The sequence below is a fragment of the Jaculus jaculus genome, chromosome 2, assembly GCF_020740685.1.
Source record: "Jaculus jaculus isolate mJacJac1 chromosome 2, mJacJac1.mat.Y.cur, whole genome shotgun sequence".
In the NCBI taxonomy this organism is placed as follows: Eukaryota; Metazoa; Chordata; class Mammalia; order Rodentia; family Dipodidae; genus Jaculus; species Jaculus jaculus.
Genome location: NC_059103.1, coordinates 48,076,630 through 48,101,958, shown reverse-complemented (window position 1 = coordinate 48,101,958; position 25,329 = coordinate 48,076,630). Strand labels below are relative to the sequence as shown.

The window sequence follows — 25,329 nt, the reverse complement described above, 5'->3', positions numbered from 1 at the left end:
CTGTGCTCACCATTCAAAACATGGACAAGCCAGCTGTGGTGGCGCACGCCTTTAAATCCAGCACTTGGGAGGCAGAGGTAGGAGGATCACCCTGAGTTTGAGGCCACCCTGATACTACATAGTGAAGTGCAGGTCAGTCTGTGCTAAATAAAGTGAGACCTGACCTGGGGTTGGGGGGAAGACATGGACAAGACTGAGCCAATTAACATTCTGTCATGGATAGGGGAGAACATGAGGCCTCACCCTCCCTGAGGATTTATAAGAAGCTAATGTTGCTCCAGCTTACTAAATGCTGGGATAACAGGCATGAGCCACCACATCCAGTTCTATAACTGTTTCTGACAAACACTTATATGTCTCTATCTCATAGAAATCACATTCAGTTAAATAAGAAATTCATAAGAGAGATAAATTTTCATTATGCACTGATATATAAATGTTACAAAAATGGTGATGTGACTTGTTTAAGTTGATAGAATATACATTTTTCTTAAGTAGCTTCTTTTATAAGTGTGGTATAAATTCAGAATAATTATGATGTACTACTATTTAATTCTGCGTATATGATACCTTGTTTCTACAGAGAAAGGCCAGCAGAGTGCACCACTGTTCCTGTTTACCTCCTCCTCCGATAACAGGGGCTCGTTCATAACCAAGTACATTAACAAATCTTGCTGCTTGCCTTGGGGTATCCAGAAGACGTCCAGCTCGAAGTGGTTTAACATAAGAACAGACTGGTCTATTTATCCCATTTTCATCCTAGAGGAAGGAGGAAGAAAACATCTGAATTTCATATATAAATAGATAGAGATAGATGTATGTGTGTATATATATATACACACACATTTCTTTTGAGGTAGGGTCTCACTCTAGCCCAGGCTGATCTGGAATTCACTATGTAGTCTCAGGATGGCCTTGAACTCATGGCGATCCTCCTACCTCTGCCTTCCAAGTGCTGGGATTAAAAATGTACGCCACCAGGCTGGAGAGATGGCTTAGTGGTTAAGCGCTTGCCTGTGAAGCCTAATGACCCCGGTTCGAGGCTCAGTTCCCCAGGTCCCACGTTAGCCAGATGCACAAGGGGGCGCACGTGTCTGGAGTTCGTTTGCATAGGCTGGAAGCCCTGGCACACCCATTCTCTCTCTCTCCCTGTCTTTCTCTCTGTGTCTGTCGCTCTCAAATTAAAAAAAAAAGTACACCACCATACCCGGCTAGAATTACATTATTAATCATCCCCACTTGTAACTTTTTTTTGCTGCCAATTTTAAGTAGTTTTTATTTAAGACACTGCATTTTTCACTTTCATACAGTGCTTATAAAGTGCAATGTTACTTCCTCTCCCTATGCACTTATGTTCCATATTTAAGTTTTGAGAATGCTCAATAAAATTTACAGCAGCTAAGCTTTTAAACTGCTCAGAATGTGCTAGTTTAGGTCCTTCAAATATTTGACCATGTTGTAGCTGCCTAGGCTGAGTTAATGTCTTCAACAGTGGGCCCTGAGGAAGCACCACCAGGGAGCCCCCGCACATTCCTCCTGGCATGCCTTCAGCACTTGGGTGCAGCTTGGTCATGATGGGGTTGCAGATCTTCTCCAATTCTTTCTGCTGATGCTCAAATTCTCCCTTCTCTTCAGTCTGATTCTTACCTAGCCAGCTCATGAATTCATTACATTTATCAAGAATCTTCCATTTATCCTCATTGTTCATCTTGCCTTGAAGTTTCTCATGTTCAACAGTTGAATGCATGTTGAATGCACAGGACTCCCGGGAATTCTTAGGGGATACTGTCTCTGCTTCTCACCTTCAGCTCTGTGCCTCCCAGCTTCCTGGACTGTATGCTGAAACGGCCCTTGTCATTGGTGACGGTTATTGTTCTCGTTTCCTGTACTCTTGTCCACAGCAGAAACACTGATGATACCATTAGCATCAATATCCACAGTAACCTCAATCTAAGGAACACCACAGGGTGCAGGAGGTGTGTCTGTGAGTTCAAACATCCCAAGCAGGCTGTTATCCTTGGTCATGGCTCTTTCACCTTCATATGCCTAAATTAATACACCAGGCTGGTTGTCAGAATAGAGTGTGACGGTCTGGGTATGCTTGGTAGGAATGGTAGTATTCTGCTTCAGAAGCGCAGTCATGATGACTCCACCAACAGTTTCAATACTAAAATAGGAGGGCACAGCCGGGCGTGGTGGCGCATGCCTTTAATCCCAGCACTTGGGAGGCAGAGGTAGGAGGATTGCCATGAGTTCAAGGCCACCCTGAGACTACAGAGTTAATTCCAGGTCAGCCAGGACAGAGTGAGACCCTACCTCGAAAAAACCAAAAAATAGGAGAGCATCTACAAGCAGCAAGTCCTAAACATCCTCAGATTTGTCACCAAATAGAATGGCTGCCTGGACAGCTACACCACAGGCAACAGCTTGGCCAGGGTTGATGCTCTGTTCAGTTCCTTTCCCCTGAGGAAGTCCTACAGAAGCTTCTAAATAGTGGGAATCCCGATAGAGCCCCCAACCAGTACAATGTCATGGATCTGTGACTTGTCCAGTTTTGCATCCTGAACAGCCTTTTCTACAGGATTTAGAATGCCATGGACAGGTCAGCATTCAGCTCTTTAAATCGACACTAGCCTGGGTGCTGGAGGAGCGGGTGCGCTTAGCTGGTTCACAAGCAGCACGGAGCCATTGGACAGCTCTCTTGTTCTCGCTGACGTCTTTCTTATGCTTGCGCTTTAACTCAGCAATGAAATGGTTGACCATTTGGTTGTTGAAGTCTTCTCCACCCAAGTGGGTGTCTCCACCTGCAAATTTGGCCTTAAAGATTCCATCCTCAATAGTGAGGACTGACCCATCAGTGTCACCTTCTAAATCAAAAATCAGCACATTTCTCTCAGCTCCAACCTTCTTGTCTAAGACAGCAGCAGTTGGCTCAATGATAGTTCTAAGTTCTAAGTACGTAGAGACCAGCAATGGTTCCAGCATCTTTGGCTGCCTGCCACTGGGAGTCATTAAAGTATGCTGGCTCTGTGACCATCGCACTTGTAACAGTATTCCCAAGGTATGCCTCTACAATTTCCTTCATCTTTGTTAGAAGTGGATAAAAGCTTTTATCTCTCTTTTTACTTGGACCTTGGACCTGCCAACATCATTCACCATGAAGGGCCAATGCTTCATGTCAGACTGGACAACAGCATCATCAAACCTCCATCCAACTAGATGTCTAGCTTCAAACATGTTGGTGGGGTTCATCGCAACCTGATTATTGCAGCATCACCAATCAATTGTTTGCTGTCAGTAAAGGGGACACAGTTTGGTATGGTTTGAATGCCTTGATTGTTGGCAATTATTTCCACATTTTCAAGCTGGAAGACACCCACACAAGAGTAGGTGATGCCAAGATCAAAGCCAACAATAGGTTCTTTAGACATGGATGCTTGTGCATAGGCCCAACTGCTCATGAAGAAACTGCACACACCCCCAAAAGCTACCAGCACCTTCAATGAGCTTTTTTTTTTTTTTTTTTTTTTCCGAAGTAGTACCTCATTATAGCCCCAGTAACCTGGAATTCACTATGTAGTCTCAGGGTAGCCTGGAACTCATGGCGATTCTCCTGCTTTTGCCTCCCAAATGCTAGGATTAAAGTCATATGCCACCATGCCTGGAAGCTTTCTTTTTTTAGCTTTCGTGGTTTTTAAAAAATTATTTATTATTGTAGAGATCCTTCACTTCTTTGGTTAGGTTTATTCCAAGATACTTTATTATTATTATTTTTGAGGCATTGTGAATGGGAGAGATTCCCTGGTTTCATCCTTTGCATGTTTTTTGTTAATATATAGGAAAGCTACTGGTTTCTATGTGTTTATTTTGTATCCAGCTACATTGCTAAAAATGTTTATCAGTGCTAAGAGTTTGCTGGTAGAGTCTTTAGGGTCCTTTATGTATAGAATCATATCATCTGCAAATAATGATAATTTGATTCTTCCTTTCCAGTCTGTATCCATTTTATGTGTGTCTCTTGCCTTATTACTATAGCTAAGACTTCCAGTACTATATTGAATAAAAGTGGGAACAGTGAAAAAAAAAATTATTTATTTATTTGAGAGAAGGAAATAGAGAGAGAGAGAAAATGAGCATGTTAGGGCCTCCAGCCACTACAAATGAACTTCACATGCATGTGCCACCTTGTGCATCTGGCTTACGTGAGTTCTGGGGAACCAAACCTTGGTCCTTAGGCTTCACAGGCAAGACCCTTAACCACCAAGCCATCTCTCTAGCCCCTTTTGTTAAGTCTTTGTTATGTGTGAGTATGAGTATGGGAATATGTGTACCATATTGCAGGTGTGGAGGTCAGAGCATGCTGTAGTTACCTGTATGTTACTGAGACAAAACATTTGACAAAAAGCAGCTGATGGGAGGAAAGGTTTCTTTTGGCTTACGGTCTCAAGAGGAAGCTTCATGATGGCAGGGGAAAGATGACAGAGCAGAGGCTGGACATCACCTCCTTGCCACAGCAGGTGTGGAAAACAGCAGCAAGAGAATGAGCTGAACTCTGGCAAGGACAAGCTGGCTATAAAACCCTAAGCCTGTCCTCAGAAACATACCTCCTCCAACAAGGCTCTACCTTCCAAATTGCCACCAGCTGAAGATCAAGAATTCAAAACACATGAGTTTATGGGGGACAGTTGATTCAGACCACCAAAGAGCACAACTCTCAATGTTGGTCCTTAATGTCCACCTTATTTGAGGCAGGATCTTTTACTGTTCACTGCTGTAAACATAAAGTTGGCTTGCCCACAAGCTTCTGGCATTCTCCCATCTCACCACAGTATCACAGACACTGGTTACTCCAATTGGGTCCTAGGAATCTGAACCAAGATCAGCACCCTTATGCAGCAGAACTTATGCGCCCCAGACCATGAATCTTTTTTTTTTTTTGGTTTTTCAAGGTAGGGTCTCACTCTAGCTCAGTCTGATCTGGAGTTCACTATGGACTCTCAGGGTGACCTTGAGCTCACAGTGATCCCCCTATGCTTCATGAGTGCTGGGATTAAAGGCGTGCACCACCACACCCAGCAGCAACCACTTTTAAAAGAAAATTAAGATTGTAATTGTGAGGTACACTTGAAAACTATGATTTCATTTTTTATCTGTCTGTTTATCTGAGAGGGAAAGACATAGAGAAAAAGAGAACGGGTAGGTCTGTCTGTCTACCTATGACAGAGAGGGAGAGAAAAAGAATAGGAATACCATAGCCTTTTGCTGATGCATATGAACTCAAGATACATGTGCCACTTTGTGCATCTGGCTGTACATGAGTACTGGGAATTAAATTCCAGATGGCAGACTATAAGCAAATGGTCTTAACCACTGAGCCATCTCACCAGCCCCGGTGATCTTTGTTAACATTACTCATAATTTAGTGTGTATACAAGACTTCTTTCTTTCTTTTTTTCTTTTTCTTTCTTTTTTTTTTTTTGAGGCAAAGTCTTGTTCTAGTCCAGGCTGACCTGGAATTCACTATGTAGTCTCAGGTGGCCTTAATCTCACAGTGATCCTCCTACCTCTACCTCCTGAATGCTGGGATTAAAGGTGTGTGTCACCACGATCACCTCTTGTTTTGCTTTTGATACTTTTCTGTTTTCTGTTTTGTTTTTTTTTTTGAGGTAGGGTCTCACTTTAGCTCAGGCTTACCTGAAATTCACTCTGTAGTCCTAGGCTGGCCTTGTACTCACAGTGAGCCTCCTACCTTGGCCTGCCAAGTGCTGGGATTAAAGGTAAGTGCCACCACACTCATTTTTTTTTTCTTTTTATTATTATTTATCAGAAAGAGAATTGGCACACTAGGGCCTCCAGCCAGTGCAGTTGAACCCCAGATAAATGCGCCAGCTTGTGTGCATGTATGCCCTTATATCATCTTGTGCATCTGGCTTACATGGGTCCTGGAGAATTGAACATGAGTCCTTAGGCTTCACAGGCAAGTGCCTTAACTGCTAAGCCATCTCTGTAGCTCCTTGTTTTGTTTTGCTTTGGTTTTTTGAGGTAGGGTCTCACTCTAGCTCAGGCTGACCTGGAATTCACTATGTAGTCTTAGGGTGGCCTCAAACTCACTATGTAGCCAAGGATAACCTTGATCCTCCTGCCTCCACTTCTCAAGTGCTAGGATGATAGGCCTTCTGAGCATTTATATCTACACCCATAAATTAATGCTAATGTCAGCACAGATCACAGAAGTTTCCTCTTGCAGTGCACAGAAGTGAATGCAGAGCCACATAGCTGGCAAAAGTGCTGAAAGTGATTATTATGTGCTCAGCTCTAAACCAGACATCTTTATCATCCCCTCGAAGGCTCATGGAATACTGAAGAGGCAGAAAGAAAGCATGCCCATTCTCTCTCTCTCTTTAAATAAGTAAATAAATGAAAACAAAAAATAGTTTTAAAAAACATATCCCTGGGGCTGGAGAGATGGCTCAGTGGTTAAAGTACTTGCCTGCAAAGCCTAACAACCTGGGTTCCGTTCCCCCATGTAAAGCCAGATACATAGTGGTGCGTGCATTTGGAGTTCATTTGCAGTGGTTGGAGACTCTGGCTTACTCTTTCTCTTTTGCTCTTTCTGTCTCTGCTTGCAAATCAATAAATGAAAATTTTAATATACATATTTTTAATTTTTTATTTATTTGTAAGAAGAGAGAGGGGGAGAGAATATGAATGGGCACACTGGGGTCTCTAGCTGCTGCAAATGAACTCCAGGTGCATGCACCACTTTGTTCATCTGACTTTATGTGGGTACTGGGGAATCACATCTGGGTCCTTACGCTTTGCAGGCAAGTTCCACCACACTTGGCTCCAAAAAAGGTTTGAAAGCTCAATGATGGCAGTAAAATAAAACAACAACTATAATATGCCCCTGACCTATCCACCCAATAAAGAGTATTACAAAATCTGCATTCTGTTTTACAAATATGAATTAAACCAGGTGTGGTGGTGCATGCCTTTGATCCTAGCACTTGAGAGGCAGAGGTAGCAGGATTGTCATGAATTCGAGGCCACCCTGAGACTACATAGTGAATTCCAGGTCAGCCTGGGCTGGAGTGAAACCCTACCTCAAAAACAAAAAAATAAGCTTTCAGATCCGCCATCTCAGGTGGCTGCCGCCAAGATGCGGATTTTCGTGAAAACCCTTACAGGGAAGACCATCGCACTCGAGGTTGAGCCCTTGGACACTACAGAAAATGTAAAGGCCAAGAGCCAGGGTAAGGAAGGAATTCCTCCTGATCAGTAGAGGCTGGTCTTTGCTGGAAAACAACTGGAAGATGGGCATACTTTGTCTGACTACAACATTCAAAAGGAGTCTGCCCTTCATCTTGAGCTGAGACTTCATGGTGGTGCTGAAAAAAGGAAGAAGTCTTACACCCCTCCCAAGAAAAACACGCACAGGAGAAAGAAGGTTAAGTTGGCTGTCCTGAAATATTATAAGGTAGATGAAAATGGTAAAATCAGTTGCCTTCATCAACAGTGTCCTTCTGATGAGTGTTGGGCTGGGCGTTTTATGGCCAGCCACTTTGATAAACATTATTGTGGCAAGTGTTGTCTGGCTTAACTGCTTCAACAAACCAGAAGACAAATAATTGTATATGAATGTTAATAAAAGCCTTAGACTAAAAACAAACAAAAAAAATAAACTGGGCATGGTGGCACACACCTTTAATCCCAGCACTCGGGAGGCAGAGGTAGGAGAATCACTGTGAGTTCGAGGCCACCCTGAGACTACATAGTGAATTCCAGGTCAGTCTGGGCTACAGTGAGACCCTACCTCAAAAAACAAAACAAGGGGCTGGAGAGATGGCTTAGCGATTAAGCGCTTGCCTGTGAAGCCTAAGGACCCTGGTTCTAGGCTTGATTTTCCAGGACCCACATTAGCCAGATGCACAAGGGGACGCACGCATCTGGAGTTTGTTTGCAGTGGCTGGAGGCCCTGGCATGCCCATTATCTCTCTCTCTCTCTCTCTCTGTCACTCTCAAATAAATAAAGAAAAAGATTTAAAAAAATTTAAATTTAAAAAATATATGCATATAGTAAATATTTATACATACAATACTACACATCAAAAATAGCATAAAATTTTTCCAACAACCGGGCGTAGTGGCGCACACCTTTAATCCCAACACTTGGAAGGCAGAGATAGGAGGAATGCTGTGAGTTCGAGGCCACTCTGAGATTACAGAGTGAATTCCAAGTCAGTCTGGGCTAGAGAGAGACCCTACTGCGAAAAACCAAAAAAAAAAAAAAAAAAAAAAAAAAAATTTTAACGTAGTATACAAACCTGTGCAAATATCTTAACTAGTCGTGAGTTGTGCGACGGTCGAATTTGCAAATATTCTCTCCACCACTGCTTTGCATACACCAGAAATAATCGTTCTTTTTCTGCGGTTTTCTGACGTTCCAAGGCAAGCTTGAAATTAAAAAAGAACATTTTCAATTTCTACACAATTTCCATAACCACTAAAACACACAAAGCAATTCTTCCCTCCATCACTTTAATCTGAGCCAGTACCACTTTATCTCAAGAACCTGAATATTTCCATTTCTGTAATTACACCAATACGATAAACAAAGTGATTTTATTCTCTAAGATAGAAATGTTCAAATAACAAACCATGTTGTGTGATTTCCTTGTTGGAAGCACTTAAATCATTTCCACCACAGTGAAAACTACTGCCTGAGTGAATTTGTTCAGGATCCTGCTATTCCTACTGCCTGGAATATCCAGGCCTCATCCTAGCACGGCCTCTTGCTATTCAGAGTTCTCTACCCCAATCACTTATCTAACTCACCTCGCACTAACCACTCTATCACTTAGCACCCTGTAGTAACTTTTCACTCAACTCCAATACCTGACATTTTACTTGCTCACTCATGTATTTGTCTTTCTATTAGAATCTAGACTTTCTGAGAACAAGCTACCTGCTTTATGCACCGTTACAGCTCTGGGACATGGAAAAGTCATGGTATAACATAAATTTGGGATCAAATATTTCTGACTTTAAAAAGTTTAATAACAAGCCAGGCGTGGTGGTGCATGCCTTTAATCCCAGCACTCAGGAGGCAGAGGTAGGAGGATCACCATGAGTTCAAGGCCACTCTGAGACTCCATAGTGAATTCCAGGTCAGCCTGGGCTAGAGTGAGACCCTACCTAGAAAAACCAAAAAAACCCCAAAAGTTTAATAACAATGTACTTTTAAAGAGAAAGCCTGAGCTGGAGAGATAGCTTAGTGGTTAGGTGTTTGCCTGCAAAGCCAAAGGACCCCAGTTCAATTCCCTAGGACCCACGCAAGCCAGATGCACAAGGTAGCACATGTGTCTGGAGTTCGTTTGCAGTGGCTAGAGGCCCTGGCACACACATTCTCTCTCTCTCTCTCTCAAGTAAGTAAATAAACAGCTTTTTTTTAAAAAAGTAAAAAAAAAAGCCGGGCGTGGTGGCACACGCCTTTAATCCCAGCACTTGGGAGGCAGAGGTAGGAGGATCGCTGTGAGTTCGAGGCCACCCTGAGACTCCATAGTGAATTCCAGGTCAGCCTGGGCTAGAGTGAAACCTTACCTTGAAAAACAAAACAAAACAAAAAAAAAAAAAAAGAAAGAAAAAGAAAACCTGATAAATTAGATGTTGTTTATATATCAGAAACAGGGGCAGAGGTAGGAAGATTACCATGAATTGAAGGTAAGCCTTGGACTATACAGTGAATTCCAGGTCAACCTAAACTAATGTAAAACTCTAAAAAAAAAAACAAGCTGGTCATGATGGCCCATGCCTTTAATCCCAGCACTCGGGAGGCAGAGGGAGCAGAATCCTCAGTTTGAGGTTGGCCTGGACTATAGATTATGAGCACTAGGTGTGGTGCACGCCTTTTATTCCAGCACTTAGGAGGCAGAGGTAGGAGGATCGCCATGGGTTGGAGGCCAGCCTGAGCTAGAGTGAAACCCTACCTCAACTGATGAGTGGATAATGAAGATGTGGCACATTTATACAATGGAGTTCTACTCAGTGGTAAAGAAAAATGAAGTTATGAAATTTGCAGAAAAATGGATGGATCTGCAAAGGATTATACTAAGTGAGGTAACCCAGGCCCAGAAAGCCAAACGCCACATGTTCTCCCTCATATGTGGATCCTAGCTATAGATGATTGGGCTTCTGCGTGAGAAGGAAAATACTTAGTAGCAGAGCCCAGTAAGTTAAAAAGGAGGTATAAAGGGAAGAGAAAGGAGAGGAGGAGGGTACTTAACAGGTTAGTATTGTATATATGTAAGTACAATGATTGAGATGGGGAGGTAATATTATAGAGAATGGAATTTCAAAGGGGAAAGTGTGGGGGGGGAAGGGTATTACCATGGGATAATTTTTATAATCATGGAAAATGTTAAATAAAAATAAAGAAGGGAAAAAGAAAAAAAAAATACAAAGGTGTGAAGCCTAAGGACCCAGGTTCGATTCCCCAGTGCCTATGTAAACCACCTGTACAAGGTGATGCATGTGTCTGGAATTCATTTGCAGTGACTGAAGGTCTGGTGCACCCATTCTCTTTATATATCTGTCTCTTTCTCCTTCTTAGCTAACTAGTAAGTAAAATGTTTTAAAAGTAAATAAATAAATAAAATAAAATAAAAATAAAAAAAGATGAGTACAGGGCCAGGCTAAACTACATGAGACCCTATCTGAAGAAAAACAAACAAGGGCTAGAGAGATGGCTTAGTGGTAATGATGCTTGCCTGTGAAACCTAAAGATCCATGTTTGACTCTCTAGGTCCCACGTAAGCCAGACACACAGTGACACAAGCACACAAGACTGAAGATGCACATAAAAGGGTACATGCGTCTGAAGTTCGACTGCAGTGGCTGAAGGCCCTAGCATGCTAATTCTCTTTCTCTCTCATGCTCTCATTAAAATAAAATTTAAAAAAGCAGTCTGATGGGCTTGCCTAAAAAACATTTTCTTTACTTCTTTCTATATCACATACATTTATATAGCATAACTAAAACTCTTATACATACAATGCAGGTGTATATTTTTTATCATAGGTATATCATCAATTTGGTTCCATATGGTTTTAGGTATAAATACCACTTATACATCTGAGATGCTGGACTACAGACACCATAAACCAAAAATGAGAATTCAGAACAGAAAGAAGTTATTTCAGAAAAAAAGGGCAGGGTACCATTTTCCTAAGGGCCCTGTCTTTGCATGACTGACTGCTTCTTGCCATTCAGACCCTTCCCTAATCACTTGACTTAAAACAGATTCCTGGTTTAATAATCTGAAACTGAGAAACTAGGGCTGGGAAGATGGCTCATTTAAAGGCATTTGCTTACAAAGTTGCAGGTCTGGTTTCAATTCTCAAGTGACCCATGTAAACTGTACACAAAAAATGGTGCAACATCTCATGCTTGTTCCAGCAGTAAGAGACCCTTGGCATGCCCATTCACATATTCTCTCTCACACACACACAATAAATAAATAAAATTTAAAAAATAAAAATGAAGCTGGGCATGGTGGCACACGCCTCTAATCCCAGCACTCGGGAGGACTGCTGTGAGTTCGAGGCCACCCTGAAACCACATAGTGAATTCCAGGTCAGCCTGGACTAGAGTGAGACCCTACCTCGAAAAACCAAAAATAAATAAATAAATAATAAAAATAAAAATGAAAAACTGAGAAACCAGGCGGGAGACATAGCTTAGCTGTTAAGGTGCTTGTCTGTGAAGCCAAAGGACCCAGGTTTGATTCTCCATGACCCACATATACCAAATCCAAAAGGTGGCACATGTATCTGGAGTTCGTTACCTGTTGAAGGCCCTGGTGTGCCCATTCTCTGTCTGCCTCTTTCCCACCCGCTCTCTCTCTCAAAAAAAAAAAAAATAATAATAAAATAAAAAACTGAGAAACCAAACAAGAAGTCTAGTGGCATAGCTCAGTGGCAGAGCACTTGACTTGCCAGTGTGGTGGTGCACACTTTTAATCCTAGCACTTGGGAGGCAGAGGTAGGAAGATCTCTGTAAGTTCAAGACCATTCTGGTACTACAGAGTGATACCCTGCCTTGAGAAAAAAAAAAAAAAAAAAAAAAAGATTAACAAGAACACAGATGGCAAATCCAACTCAAAGGGTTAAAGACATCTGCTGATCTTATAAAAGCCAGGAAGAAAGTAATTGCAGAGACTTAACAATGGAATTAGGAAAGAAAGCTTCTCCAAACATTTCAGCTGTGTTAAATACTGGCAATACACAGCAGAAGTGAAATGGAAAACCAGACTCTTAGTAACGGTTTGTGAAATGATATGAAAGATCCCATCCTAATGATGCTTCTCCACTGGTTCTAGAGACAAAACCTAGGCCTTTGCACACTAAGAAAGCACTCCACCACTGAGTTATATCCCCAGCACTAGCTATGTAGTTTTTATCTTGTTAGTCTCGTCTGGTTCCACTGAATACTCATTCCATTCCCAAACTAGACAGTGGATTCCTGGAGAGAAACATCCTTATTACTTTCTTTCTCATTCCTTTTGTTAATTTTTTATCTATGTGGTCCCAGGTTGATGTGAGCTGTCTTCCTCCATTGCCCTCCTGCTGATTTACAGAGGCAGTGTGTCTCACATGAACCCAGAGCTCACTGACTTGGTTAGTCTAGCTTGCCAGCTTGCCCAGAGGATCCCATCTCTGCCTCTCCAGGGCTGGGATTATACACGAGCCACCCATACCTGCCCATCCAGCATTTATATGGGTCCTGGGAGTTTGAACTCTGGCCTATACGCTAGCAATAGCAAGTGCTTTATCTACTGAGCTTCTCCCCAGGCCCTCCTTTTGTTTGTCTTAGAACACTAATCCACAAAGAAAGAAAGGGTTATTTTTCTAAAAAGAAGTACTTCCTCAGATTAATATTACAATGACAAGAAAAGCACAAAGAATTATTTACCTGTGTGTTCACTACTTCTTGAGATAATGTTTGGTTCAGTGGTGGGTACATTTCAAGTTTTATATTTAAAATTCCCACAGAAACTTTTGACTCTGTGCCTACAAATATAAATGAATATTAAAAATTTCAGAACTTTCTATGCATATTTAGTCAACTAAAGTCTAATCAAAATAATTTAAGAGGTGCTTATCACTTAAATGGAATAATAATATTCAATATGACATTTAATATTCATATGAAATAAACCAAATCAAATTAGAACTCTTTTATACAATGGCATTTACTTAATTACAAGGAGATTCTTTTCTTAGCTTTCTAATCATATTTTAATAAACTTCATTGATCTGATAAACTTAGAATTCAGTTTTTATTTTCACCAAATGTACACTACCAACCAGATTCACATTAAATGCAGAGCTAAAGCAACTGTTAACAAGTTATCCTATCTCTATAAAAGAGAGAATGTATTGTCGACCATGTACAGTAATTTCATTTATCCTTTCTTATATCACATGAGAACAAATTTTAAACCCATGCCTAGACTTAAAATAATTGATAAACAAAATCCACACCATAAATTCACACCATAATTATTTAATTTTTTAAATCAATTCATCAGTATGTATTTATGTATTTGTTTCCAGATCATTACTGATTATCATTCTAGGCCAACTTTTTTTTCCCTTGAGGCAAACCTAACAGTCTGTTTTTTTTGTTTTTTAATGTGAGAGTGAGAGTGTTAGAGCCAGAGAGAGAAATGGTATACCAGGGCCTCCAGACACTGCCATCAAACTCCAGACACGCGCACCATCATGTGCAACCTTGCACACTTGAGTCAACTTTGTGTGTCTGGCTTACATGGAACTTGGAGAAATGAACATGGCTCCTTATGCTTCACAGGTAAGCACTTAAACTGCTAAGCCATCTCTTCATCCCTGGGCCCATTTTTTTTTTTTTTAATTTATTTGAGAGCGACAGACAGAGAGAGAAAGACAGACAGAGGGAGAGAGAGAGAATGGGCGCGCCAGGGCTTCCAGCCTCTGCAAACGAACTCCAGACGCGTGCGCCCCCTTGTGCATCTGGCTAACGTGGGACCTGTGGAACCGAGCCTCGAACCGGGGTCCTTAGGCTTCACAGGCAAGCGCTTAACCGCTAAGCCATCTCTCCAGCCCCCATTTTTTTTTTTAAAGACAAGCAACTGGGATATCACTTCTGAAAATAAATCTCCTATAAGAGAATTTTAGGGCCAGGTGTGGTGGTGCACACCTTTAATCCCAGCACTCGGGAGTCACAAGTAGGAGGATTGCCCTAAGTTCGAGGCCACCCTGAGACTCCATAGTGAATTCCAGGTCAGCCTGGGCTAGAGTGAGACCCTACCTTGAAAAACAAAAAACAAACAAACAAACAAAAAAAAAAAAAAAGAATTTTAGGGGCTACAGAGATAGCTCAGTGGTTAAAGGTGCTTGTTTGCTTGCTTGTAAAGAGAACTTTTTCTTTACTTTCCATTTAAGGAAAAATTATTATTATGGGTATGATTTAAAATCCAAATGAGGAGTTTTACTCAGGTCCTACCTTCTTATGAGCAAGAGCTCACTATATTCTCTTTTTGTTTCTTAAGCACTTTAATTTATATCTATAATCTAATAAAATTTCTCTAATCCTTAAAAAGTATTCAAATTACTAAGGCCTTCCTGTTTACTAGCTAAGTTTAACTCTATGAATATGTTGCAATACACCAATGCAATCCCAATACATATCATGCATAAAATATTAATAGGCTTTGGGTTTTTCTTTATTTTATAAGCAAACATTTATTACATATAGGCAATACACAAGATTGCTCAGACAATGATAAAAAAAGACATGTACAATCTTTGTCCTTACTATTCATTGATGCTGACATTGACAGTTATCACCTCTTTCAGGTCTCACTTGTCCACTGCAAAAGGCTGGAAGAATACCTACTCCATATTCTTCAAGAACCACTGGTACTAATCCTGGCATAGCAGCATACATATGTAATCTTAGCATGAAGCAGTCTGGCTGGGATAAGATAGCCAGTTTGAGGACAGCCTAGACTACACTATAAGATCCTACCCCCCCCCCAAAAAAATAATAATAATAGCCTTTTCCCTCTAAAACAGAGCATTGCTGGTGGTATAGGATATGGTCTTTAAATTTTTTGCATTATGTGTATTTATGTTTCAAATGGTCTTATTTTTTCTATAGCCTTATATTTATTCAAGTAAACAAAATTTTAAATCATTAAAATTTCTATATTTATTTTCTAAAGATAAAGACCTTCCTTAAGATAGGTCAGATTGACTTTGAAATACTATACTGTTTTGTTTTTTTTAAGACAGCACCTAAATCTACTTAGTACTCAAATTCTAATGAAATTTTGTTTTATAGGTCTCTCTCTTGTCTTATGAACTACTCTGAAGACATAAACTGTGTTTAGAGTATCTGTAAAAAGGCAACAATGACACTGATCATCATACCTACACCCATAAGTTCCACAGTCAGATTAGTCACTCCATTTTCTGAGCCCAAAACTGATCGCCATTCCAGGAAGTAGGATGCTACTAAAGTGGTCTCACCAAATATGTCTGTTTTGATTAGTACCATATGAATTGGATCACTTATTGATAGCATTGTTGTTGAATCAGCCATTCTAGTTCCATCACCTAGCAGCAATACAAACCAAAGAAAAAATACATCACATTACATATTGTTAGGGAACATCAAAGAATGTTGCAGGCTGAGGATGCAGTTCAGTGGTGGAGTGATTATTTAGCATGCCCAAGGCCCTGGATCCAAACCCAGCATGACACACATAACAGTAATAATATTACTGAAAAGTATATTAAAGAATAATCTTAGGGCTGAAGGGATGGCTTAGCAGTTAAGGCATTTGCCTACAAAGGCAAAGGACCCAGGGTCAATTCCCCAGAACCCATGTTAAACAGATGCACAAGGGGGCACAAGTGTCTGGAGTTTGTTTGCAGTGGCTGGAGGCCCTGGCGTGCCTGTTCTCTCTCTCTCTTCCTCTTTCTCTGTCAAATAAATAAATAATAAAATATTTTTAAAAATAAGCTTATATAAAACCAGATAATAATTTGGTGATGTTCCAGAAAGCATGCTGAAGACTAGTAACAAAAGTACATTCCTAATAAAAAGAATAGTCCTGGGCCAGGCATGGTGGCATACACCTTTTATCCCAGCACTTGTGAGGTACAGGTGTTAGGAGGATCATTGTGAATCACTGTCAGTTCCAGGCCAGCCTGGGACTACAGAGTGAGTTTCAGGTCAGGCTCAGCTAGAGTGAGATCTTGCCTAAATAAATAAATAATAGCAACATTAATCCTCTAATTACCGTTTTTCTTTAACCTCCAAAAAATATCACCACATTGTCCATATAAAACTGAAAGACGGGCTGGAGAGATGGCTTAGCGGTTAAGCGCTTGCCTGTGAAGCCTAAGGACCCCGGTTCGAGGCTCGGTTCAAGAAGACTCAGGGCTGGAGAGATGGCTTAGCGGTTAAGCGCTTGCCTGTGAAGCCTAAGGACCCTGGTTCGAGGCTCGGTTCCCCAGGTCCCATGTTAGCCAGATGCACAAGGGGGCGCACGCGTCTGGAGTTCGTTTGCAGAGGCTGGAAGACCTGTCTTTCTCTCTGTGTCTGTTGCTCTCAAATAAATAAATAAATAATTTAAAAAAAAAACTGAAAGACTCAATACCCTAAAGCTAGCAATTTATTCTATTAACAAATTTTATAAGGAAAATGAGCTGGTTTGGTGGTGCACACCTTTAATTCCAGCACTTAAGAGGGCAGAGGTAGGAGGATCGCTGTGGGTTCAAGGCCACCTGAAACTACATAGTGAATTCCAGGTCAGCCTGGGCTAGAGTGAGACCCTACCTTGAAAAACCAAAATCAACAACAAAAAAAAAGCCAGGAAAATGTATTCAATACATTTTAAACTCTTAAAATTATTAAGGCATAATTTGCAGTTTTACTTAGTTTATGACTACAACATTTTCTAGGTTAATAAGTAAAATGCATCAAATGCCTTTATACACATCTAAGCGTTTGACTTTGTTTGTTTGTTTTTGGTGTCAAGGTTTCACTCTGTAGCCCAGGTTGTCCTCAAACTGGCAATTCTCCTGCCTTAGACCCCCAAATGATAGGATTACAAGAAGGAGCCACCATACCCTGCTTTAAACTTTGACTTAATTTATACCCAGGGCTGGGAAGATGGCCCAACATTTAAAGGCAAATGCTTGCAAAGCCTGCCTGCTTGAGTTCAAATCCCCAACCACTGATATAAAGCTGGACATAAAAAGTGATATAGCCAGTTGTAGCGGTGCACACCTTTAATCCCAGCACTCCAGAGGCAGAGGTTGTAGGATTGCCATGAGTTCAAGGCCACCCTGAGACTCCATAGTGAATTCCAGGTCAGCGTGGGCTAGAGTGAGACCCCACCTCGAAAAAAAAAAGTGACGTAGTATGGTGGTGCACGCCTTTAATCCCAGAATTTGGGAGGCAGAAGTAGGAAGATTGCCATGAGTTCAAGGCCACCCTGAGACTACACAGTGAATTCCAGGTTAGCCTGAGTGAGACCCTACCTCGAAAAGCCAAAAAGTGACGTATAAATCTAGCATTTCTTTGCAGCATGAAGAGACCCTAGTGTGTGTACACACAAAGGAAATAAAGAAAAACTAAAAAGAAAATTATAAAGTTGGGCATGGTGACCCATGCTTATAATTCCTTGGGAGATGGAGGCAAGAGGGTTAGGAGTTTAAGCTCAGTCTTAAGTACTCCCTCCATTACCTCTCCAGCCTTGCACAATATGTTTACACAATAGGCATATAAGTGAAGTTTCTGTTCCCTCCCACCACCACAGTTTTTCAAGGTAGGATCTTGCTTTAGCTCAGGCTGACTTGGAATTCACTATGTAGTCTCAGGTTGGACTTGAACTCATGGCGATCCTCCTACCTCTGCCTCCTAAGTGCTGGGATTAAAGGTGTGTGCCATAACTAGCTTTTTTTTCTTTAATATATTTTATTTATTTGAGAGAGAGGAGGAGGCAGAGACAGAAAGTGAGAGAATGGGTGCACCAGAGCCTCCAGCCACTGCAAATGAACTCCAGATGCATGCGCCCCTTGTGCATCTGGCTTATGTGGGATCCTTTGGTTTTGCAGGCAAACGCCTTAACTGCTAATCCATTTCACCAGCCCCGGGTTTTTTTTTTTGTTTGTTTGTTTAAACTGAAGAACCAATAGTTAAGATTTAACACAATAATAATTAGCCCTTAGAAAAAATTAGCAAATTGACAATAAAGTTAAAAGGTGGGTAAAAGTCCAATAAAAAAACAGCAATGGGACAAAAATGAGAAGAGAGATATATCCACTACCATCTGCCTTTATAGCACAAGCTGTTGCAATTGTTTTGCAATAAAACCAAAGAGTTGCTCAATTAAGTTCCTTACCTAAATTCTCTCTGTGTACTTCAAGTAAAAAGCCATCATGGAAATCTGGTTCACAGGCACATGGGACAGGTTTGGATCGGAAGCGTTGGTTCCGGTAATGTAAACATAGAGTAAAGGTTGAACAGACTTGTCCTGGTAAAGGCTCTGGTTCTTGCAGATGTTCCAAGAACGCTTTTCCACCCAAAACCTGAAGGTAAAGATACCTCCGTGTTGGATCAATATTAGCTGTAAAGTGCAGCAACATATGAGGAAACTGCCAAATAACTTAATGTGATTAAGACATTAGGAAACAACAACTTGACAGAAATAAAACCAAAACATGGACTAGAGAGATGGCTCAGTGGTTAAGGTGCTTGCCTATAAAACCTAACAACAAAAGTTTGATTCACCAGTGCCCACATAAAGCCAGATCCACAAAGTGATGCATGCATCTGGGGTTTGTTTGCAGTGGCTAGAGGCCCTGGCACACCCATTTTCTCTCTGTCTCCTCTCTGCATGCAAACAAATAAAAATACCTTTTAGCCAGGTGTGGTGGTGCATGCCTTTAATCCCAGCACTCGGGAGGCAGAGGTAGGAGGACTGCCAGAAGTTCAAGGCCACTCTGACACTACATAGTGAATTCCAGGTCAGCCTGGGCTAGAGTAAGACCCTACCTTGAAACAGTATTTAAAAAAAAAAAACTTAAAAAAAAATTAATGAGGGCTGGAGAGATGGCTTAGTGGTTAAGCGCTTGCCTGTGAAGTCTAAGGACCCCGGTTCGAGGCTCGGTTCCCCAGGTCCCACGTTAGCCAGATGCACAAGGGGGCGCACGCGTCTGGAGTTCGTTTGCAGAGGCTGGAAGCCCTGGCGCGCCCATTCCCTCTCTCTCCCTCTATCTGTCTTTCTCTCTGTGTCTGTCGCTCTCAAATAAATAAATAAAAAATTAAAAAAAAAATTAATGATTTATTTTTATTTATTTACTTATTAGAGACACAGGGAAGGAAAGAGAAAGAGAGTGCGTTGAGAATGGGCACACCACGGCCTCTAGCCACTGCAAATGAAATCCTGATGCTTGTACCACCAGGTGGATCAGTTTACATGAGACCTGGAGAATTGAACCTGGGTCCTTAGGCTTCACAGGCCAATGCCTTAACTGGTAAGCCATTTCTCCAGCTCCCATTTTTTTGAGGTAAGGTCTCACTCTGGCCCAGGCTGACCTGGAATTCAGTATGTAGTCTCAGGGTGGCCTCGAACTCATGGTGATCCTCCTACCTTTGCCTCCCGAGTGCTGGGATTAAAGGCGTGTGCCACCACGCCTGGCAAAAAAAAAAAAAAAAACTTAAAAAAAAAGAAAAGAAAAAGAATAGCAATTTACAGTGGAACTGAATCATTTGCATTTGGGAGAAGATATATAATATGACATTCTTTTTTGAGTTTATATTCTGGCTACTTTCAAGAATGGGTCAGACCTTTCAATGTACCTTTGCTTACATCCTATCACTTCCAAAACCACATCAGAACATTATCAACTTAGTAAGTGTATCTGTCAAATAATTACATTAAAAGAGCAAAGCCATACAGTTTTTCTGACTTTTTTTTTTTTTTTTTTGAGTTAGGGTCTTGCTCAAGTCCAGGCTGACTTGGAATTCCATATGCAGTCTTAGGTGGCTTCAAACTCACAGCCATCCACCTACCTCTGCCTCCCAAGTGCTGGGATTAAAGGCCTGACCCACACAGTTATTTAAAAAAAAAAGGAACCAATGTTCCTGACCCTGTACCTGCTGTGTTCTACATGAAACCTTCTGATATACTTTATGGAAATAGGGCTTAAGTCTCAGGCTAACTCAGGACAAACTTTAAGCATTTCATTTTGGAAAGAAAACTCGGAATGTTTTCTATCATATGACAAACACTATGTATGCTATATCATATCCATTTCTAACAACAACTAAACTGATGCTTAAAAAATATTCAGATATAGATATATACATACATTTTTTTAATGTTGATTGTTTATCAAAACCACCAGGTTGTTTTGGAGAGGAAGGGGGTTCTTGATCAACACTGTCCTAGAAAAATGGGGAAAAAATCAAAACAAATTAGAAATTAAAATTAATGTTAACAGGGCTAAAGAGATGGCTTAGCAATTAAAGTGCTTGCCAGCAAAGCCAAAGGACTGAGGCTCATTCAATTCCCCAGGACCTAAGTAAGCCAGATGCACAAGGTGGCGCATGCATCTGGAGTTCATTTGCAGTGGCTAGAGGCCCTGGTGTGCCCATTCTTTCTCTCTCTCTCTAAGAAATAAATAGGGTTGGAGAGATGGCTTAGCAGTCGAAGGACTTGCCTGCAAAGCTTAAGGACGCATGTTCAACTCTCCAGGTCCCACATAAGCCAGACGCACAAAGTGATGCAAGCATGCAAGGTCGTATATGTACACAAAGTGGTACCATGTCTGGAGTTCAACTGCCATGGCTGGAGCCCTGGCACACCAATTCTTTATTTCTCTCTCTCTCTCATTAAAAAAAAAAAAAAAAAAAAAAAAGGCCAGTCTGTTGGGCTTGCCTCAAAAGAAATAAAAAAATAAATAAAAAGAAAGAACATATTTTAAATAAAAAAAGAGCTGAGCATGGTGGTGCCCATCTTTAATCCCAACACTTGGGAGGTAGAGGTATGAGGATCACCATGAGTTCAAGGCCACCCTGAAACTACATAGTGAATTCCAGGTCAGCCTTGACTAGAGTGAGACTTTATCTTAAGATACCAAAAAGGAAAAAAAAATAATAATAACATCATTCTCTGGAATGTGGAGGCAAAAAAATGATAACTTCACAGCCAGCCTGAGCTACAAAGTCTCAAAAAAAAAAAAAAAATCTTATGTTTGTAGGTTACAATAAAAATACTTGCCTAAGAACTGGGTGTGGTGGTGCATGCCTTTAATCTCAGCACTCGGGAGGCAGAGGTAGGAGGATTGTTGGGAGTTCAAGACCACCCTGAAACTCCATAGTGAGTTCCAGGTCAACCTGGGCTAGAGTGAGACCCTACCTTGAAAAAAAAAAAAAACAAACTTGCCTAAAAGAATAAGATGTGGGCTAGAGAGATAGCTTAGTGGTTAAGGCATCTTCTTGTGAAGCTAGGCTCATATTCAAATCTCCAGGTCCCACATAGCCAGACACACAGTGACACAAGTGCACAATGTTGCACATGCGCACAAGAGGATGCATATGTCTGGAGTTGGTTTGCAGCAGGCTGAAGGTCCTAGCACACCCATTCTCTCTCTCAAAAAATAAACATTAAAAAAAAAAAGAATATAATCATGGAAGTTGTTAATAAAATTTTTTTTTTAAAAAAGAATAAAAGGGCTAGAGAGATGGTTTAGGGGTTAAACACTGGCCTGTGAAGCCTAAGGACCCCGGTTCGAGGCTCGGTTCCCCAGGACCCACGTTAGCCAGATGCACAAGGGGGCACACGCGTCTGGAGTTTGTTTGCAGTGGCTGGAGGCCCTGGCGTGCCCATTCTCTCTCTCTCTCACTCTCCCTCTTTCTCTCTCTGTCTGTCACTCTCAAATAAATAAATAAAAATAAAATATTAAAAAAAGAATGAAAGATGTATAACTAGTCACCCAAAATTTAATACTAAACTTTAACTGCTTTTAAGTCTTGCTATTCACAGAATACTAAAAACAAAATCTCTTTTATTAAGTTTCTTAAATATTATACTTATTAATTTGAAAGACTGAGAGAATGGGTGCACCAGGACCTCTAGTCATTGCAAACAAACTCCAGATGTATGTGCCACTTTGTGCATCTCGCTTGTGTGGGTCCTGGAGTATTGAACCTGGATCCTTAGGCTTCACATGCAATCTTCCCCAGCCCTAAAAACAAATTCTTTTTTTTTTTTGTTTGTTTTGTTTTGTTTTGTTTTTTCGAGGTAGGGTCTCACTCTAGCCCAGGCTGACCTGGAATTCACTATGGAGCCTCAGGGTGGCCTTGAACTCATGGTGATCCTCCTACCTCTGTCTCCCGAGTGCTGGGATTAAAAGCGTGCGCCACCACGCCCGGCTAAAAACAAATTCTTAACACCTTAGATGAGGTTAAAGTTTTTGAAAACATTACATAACACTTGACGTAGAATTCCACCATGAAATGACTTTCATAAAGTGACATTCACACAGTAGAGACTGTTATTAGGTCAATTTTTATAACAAATAGGTTTGTAAACCTCAAAAACCAAAAGTGGGTGCTGTATTAAAATACCTAATTCTCTGGTGTGTTATGATGTCTATCCTATTTTTATAGTGTACTAACCCAGGTATTGAGGCCATAGTGTTTCATTATTTCCTCATTTTCAAAATAAGGTCTACTTCCTAACTGCACTGAGAGATATCCCACTATTGACCTATTTGTATTTAGATCTAAGGGTGCTTATGCAGCTAATTATTTTCTTAAAGAATTTTGTTAGTGTATTGATATTAAGATCAAGCTTAATCTAAACAAAAAACAATCTTAGTGAAAAAGAACTTTGCAAAATGGTGAATGAATTTGACCAAGATTAAATAGTGACAGATCCAGAAAATAACCTGTCACTTCAAAGAAAGGAATAGAGTATTAGTCAAATTTCATTTACACTGCTTGCAATACTCAAGGTAGAGCCAGCCTAACATTAAAACAAGGGTATTCATTCCTAGACAGAATTACTAGTGGTTTTACAAAAGGAGAAAATACGAAGTATGGACCCCATAAACAGTGCTATGACCAAGCAGGTATTATAGTATCAACTCGTTACTATAAAGAAGTACTCACAGAAGGCGAGAGAGAGAACTCAGGAGTTAAGGCACTTGCCAGCAAAGCCTAAGGGCCTGGGTTTGATTCTCCAGTACCCAAAACAAAAGCCAGATGCACAAAGTAGTGGAGTTTGTTTACAGTGGCTAAAGGCCTGGTGTTCCCCTTTGTCTGTCTGTCTGTCTCTCTCTCTCTCTGTATCCTTCTCCTTGCAAACAAAATATTTTTTAAAAGTACTTACGGTAACAAAATTAAGTTCCTTCATCACATCATCAATGATTCCTCGACGTCTAAGAGCTTTGATCAAATCTTCTGTTGATAAATGTTGTTGATCAGGCGCCAATTCTTCCCGTATAGTCTCAGCAAGAATTTCTCTTATTCTACCATGGACATCCATCTGTGTAGAAAGCTCTTATTATAACTTACAGCCAGAATTACAAAACAGTTAAGTACCCCTTCTGGAGTTTTAGGCTATTAGAACAAACAGTAAATGTTTAATTGTTACCATGACTGAGGTCTTACTCTAGCCTAGGTTGACCTGGAACCCACTCTGTAGCCCAGCCTAGCTTTGAACTCAGGCAACCCCCCTACTTCAGACTCCTGAGCGCTAAGATTATAGGTGTAAGTCACCACACCTGGCTTTAAAGGCAGGTGGCTTTTAAAAGGTGAAACTTTTGAATAAAATTGTAGAAATAATCTGCATATCTACTACCTTCTTTAAACTTCTTCCTCCCCCCCCCCAAAAAAAATGACTCAATAAAAACAAGTCTCTTGACATGGAGTTTAGATCTGGAGTATGCATATTATTTCAATTTTCAACTTAATTTGCAAGCTTGAACTAACTTATTCATCGCATTGTTTCTTCACCTCTAAGATGAAAAAATAAGTCAGTTTTGGAGTATTCCATATAAGTTAAAAACCAACATAAATTCCAGAGAGCAAACACACCACCAAAAAAAAAAAAAAAAAGCTTTCATAACTTCAGCTTACTGCAATAAATGGAGTGTATCTGAACACAGGGTTCTTCCAGAAGCTCAACGTGGGACAAATACCTTCATTATAAATCATTTTATTGCCTTCTTCTCTCCGGTAACTTCTTGGAGAATTGCTCATCTAGGCTGGGCATGATGGCAAACACCTTAAGTCCCAGCACCAGGGAGGTTAAAATAGGAGGAGGATCAAGCTGAGTTCGAGGCCAGCCTGGAGCTACACAGTGAGTTCCAGGTCAGCATGAGCTAGACCCTATCTTGAAAAAAATTTAAAAAATGAAAAGCAAGCAAACAAACCGAGAGAGAGAGAGAGAAGAGAGAGAGGGAGAGGGAGGAAAAGGTGATTGGAAGTCCTGAATAACTTCAACAGTATCCACACTTCTTAAGTGAGCCCGTATATGTCTCCTCAGACTACAAATCAAACAACTTAAAACTGGGTCTGGCTTTGAGAAATTCCTTGCCTTAAAAGGTTCAGGCTATCCATTCAAACCCCGCAGAGCTCCCTCGCTGGTTCTCTTAGACCGAGGCTAGAAGCTCGGCAGGCTTCCCCAGCATCCCCGGTCGAGAGCCACGGCGGGCAGCGAAGCCCAAGCTCGGCGGCGGCGCCGGCCGCGCTCACCTTGCTCAGCTGCTGGTGGATGAGCTGCTTCAGCTCGGAGGCTTTCTCCGGAGGCAGCGACATGCCGGCGGCCGGCGCCTGCTGCCCGCTCCTGCGCGTCACAGCCCCGCAGCGAGGTCAGGCGCGACGCGGTCGCGGAGCGCGTCAATCCCCGGCTGCAGCACAAAGCGGCTGGGCCGCGCTCCGCGCGCCGCTCCGGGGGTGGGGGTGGGTTGGGGGCCGCAGCCGCGTCCGGCCCACGGCTGGGCGGGAACCGGCGCCACCAACTGTTTTCAAACGGCGTGGGACCGACAGACGTGGGAGCTGTCCTCCGCGGTGCCTGATCCGCCGCACCTGCCGACGGGCCGTACGCACCCGCGGGGCCCCGGAGCGCTCGGACGCCCGGCCCGCGAGCTTCTCCGGAGAAGAGAGCGGCGCGCCCGGCCCCTCCGGCCCGCTCGAGGTGCCCGTCCGCCCCGCGCGCCGCTCAGGCACCGCGCCGGCCGCCCCGCCCCCCGGAACCCAGGGCCC

The 25,329-nt window shown here is 41.7% G+C and overlaps 1 protein-coding gene and 2 pseudogenes across 2 annotated transcripts in view; 1 reads left to right on the top strand and 2 right to left on the bottom strand.

The window, feature by feature from the left end:
* The window catches only part of Cep76 (centrosomal protein 76), a 34,307-nt gene extending 9,360 nt beyond the window's left edge, over positions 1-24,947 (bottom strand). Inside the window, exons 1-8 of one of the 2 annotated variants that reach the window (XM_004656828.2) lie at positions 24,820-24,947; positions 23,453-23,608; positions 20,427-20,502; positions 18,455-18,679; positions 15,471-15,656; positions 12,970-13,067; positions 8,325-8,453; positions 571-759 (exon numbers count right to left, since the gene is read on the bottom strand). In XM_004656828.2, coding sequence (XP_004656885.1) covers positions 571-759; positions 8,325-8,453; positions 12,970-13,067; positions 15,471-15,656; positions 18,455-18,679; positions 20,427-20,502; positions 23,453-23,608; positions 24,820-24,882 — 1,122 coding nt within the window. In that variant the 5' untranslated portion in view covers positions 24,883-24,947. Of the gene's footprint in view, positions 1-570; positions 760-8,324; positions 8,454-12,969; positions 13,068-15,470; positions 15,657-18,454; positions 18,680-20,426; positions 20,503-23,452; positions 23,609-24,819 lie in introns of those variants that run through there. The other variant, XM_045144098.1, reaches the window with a different exon arrangement.
* Positions 1,467-3,431, bottom strand: LOC105943901 (annotated as a pseudogene).
* On the top strand, positions 7,160-7,628 carry LOC101613146 (annotated as a pseudogene).
* Positions 24,948-25,329: the final 382 nt, after the last annotated feature.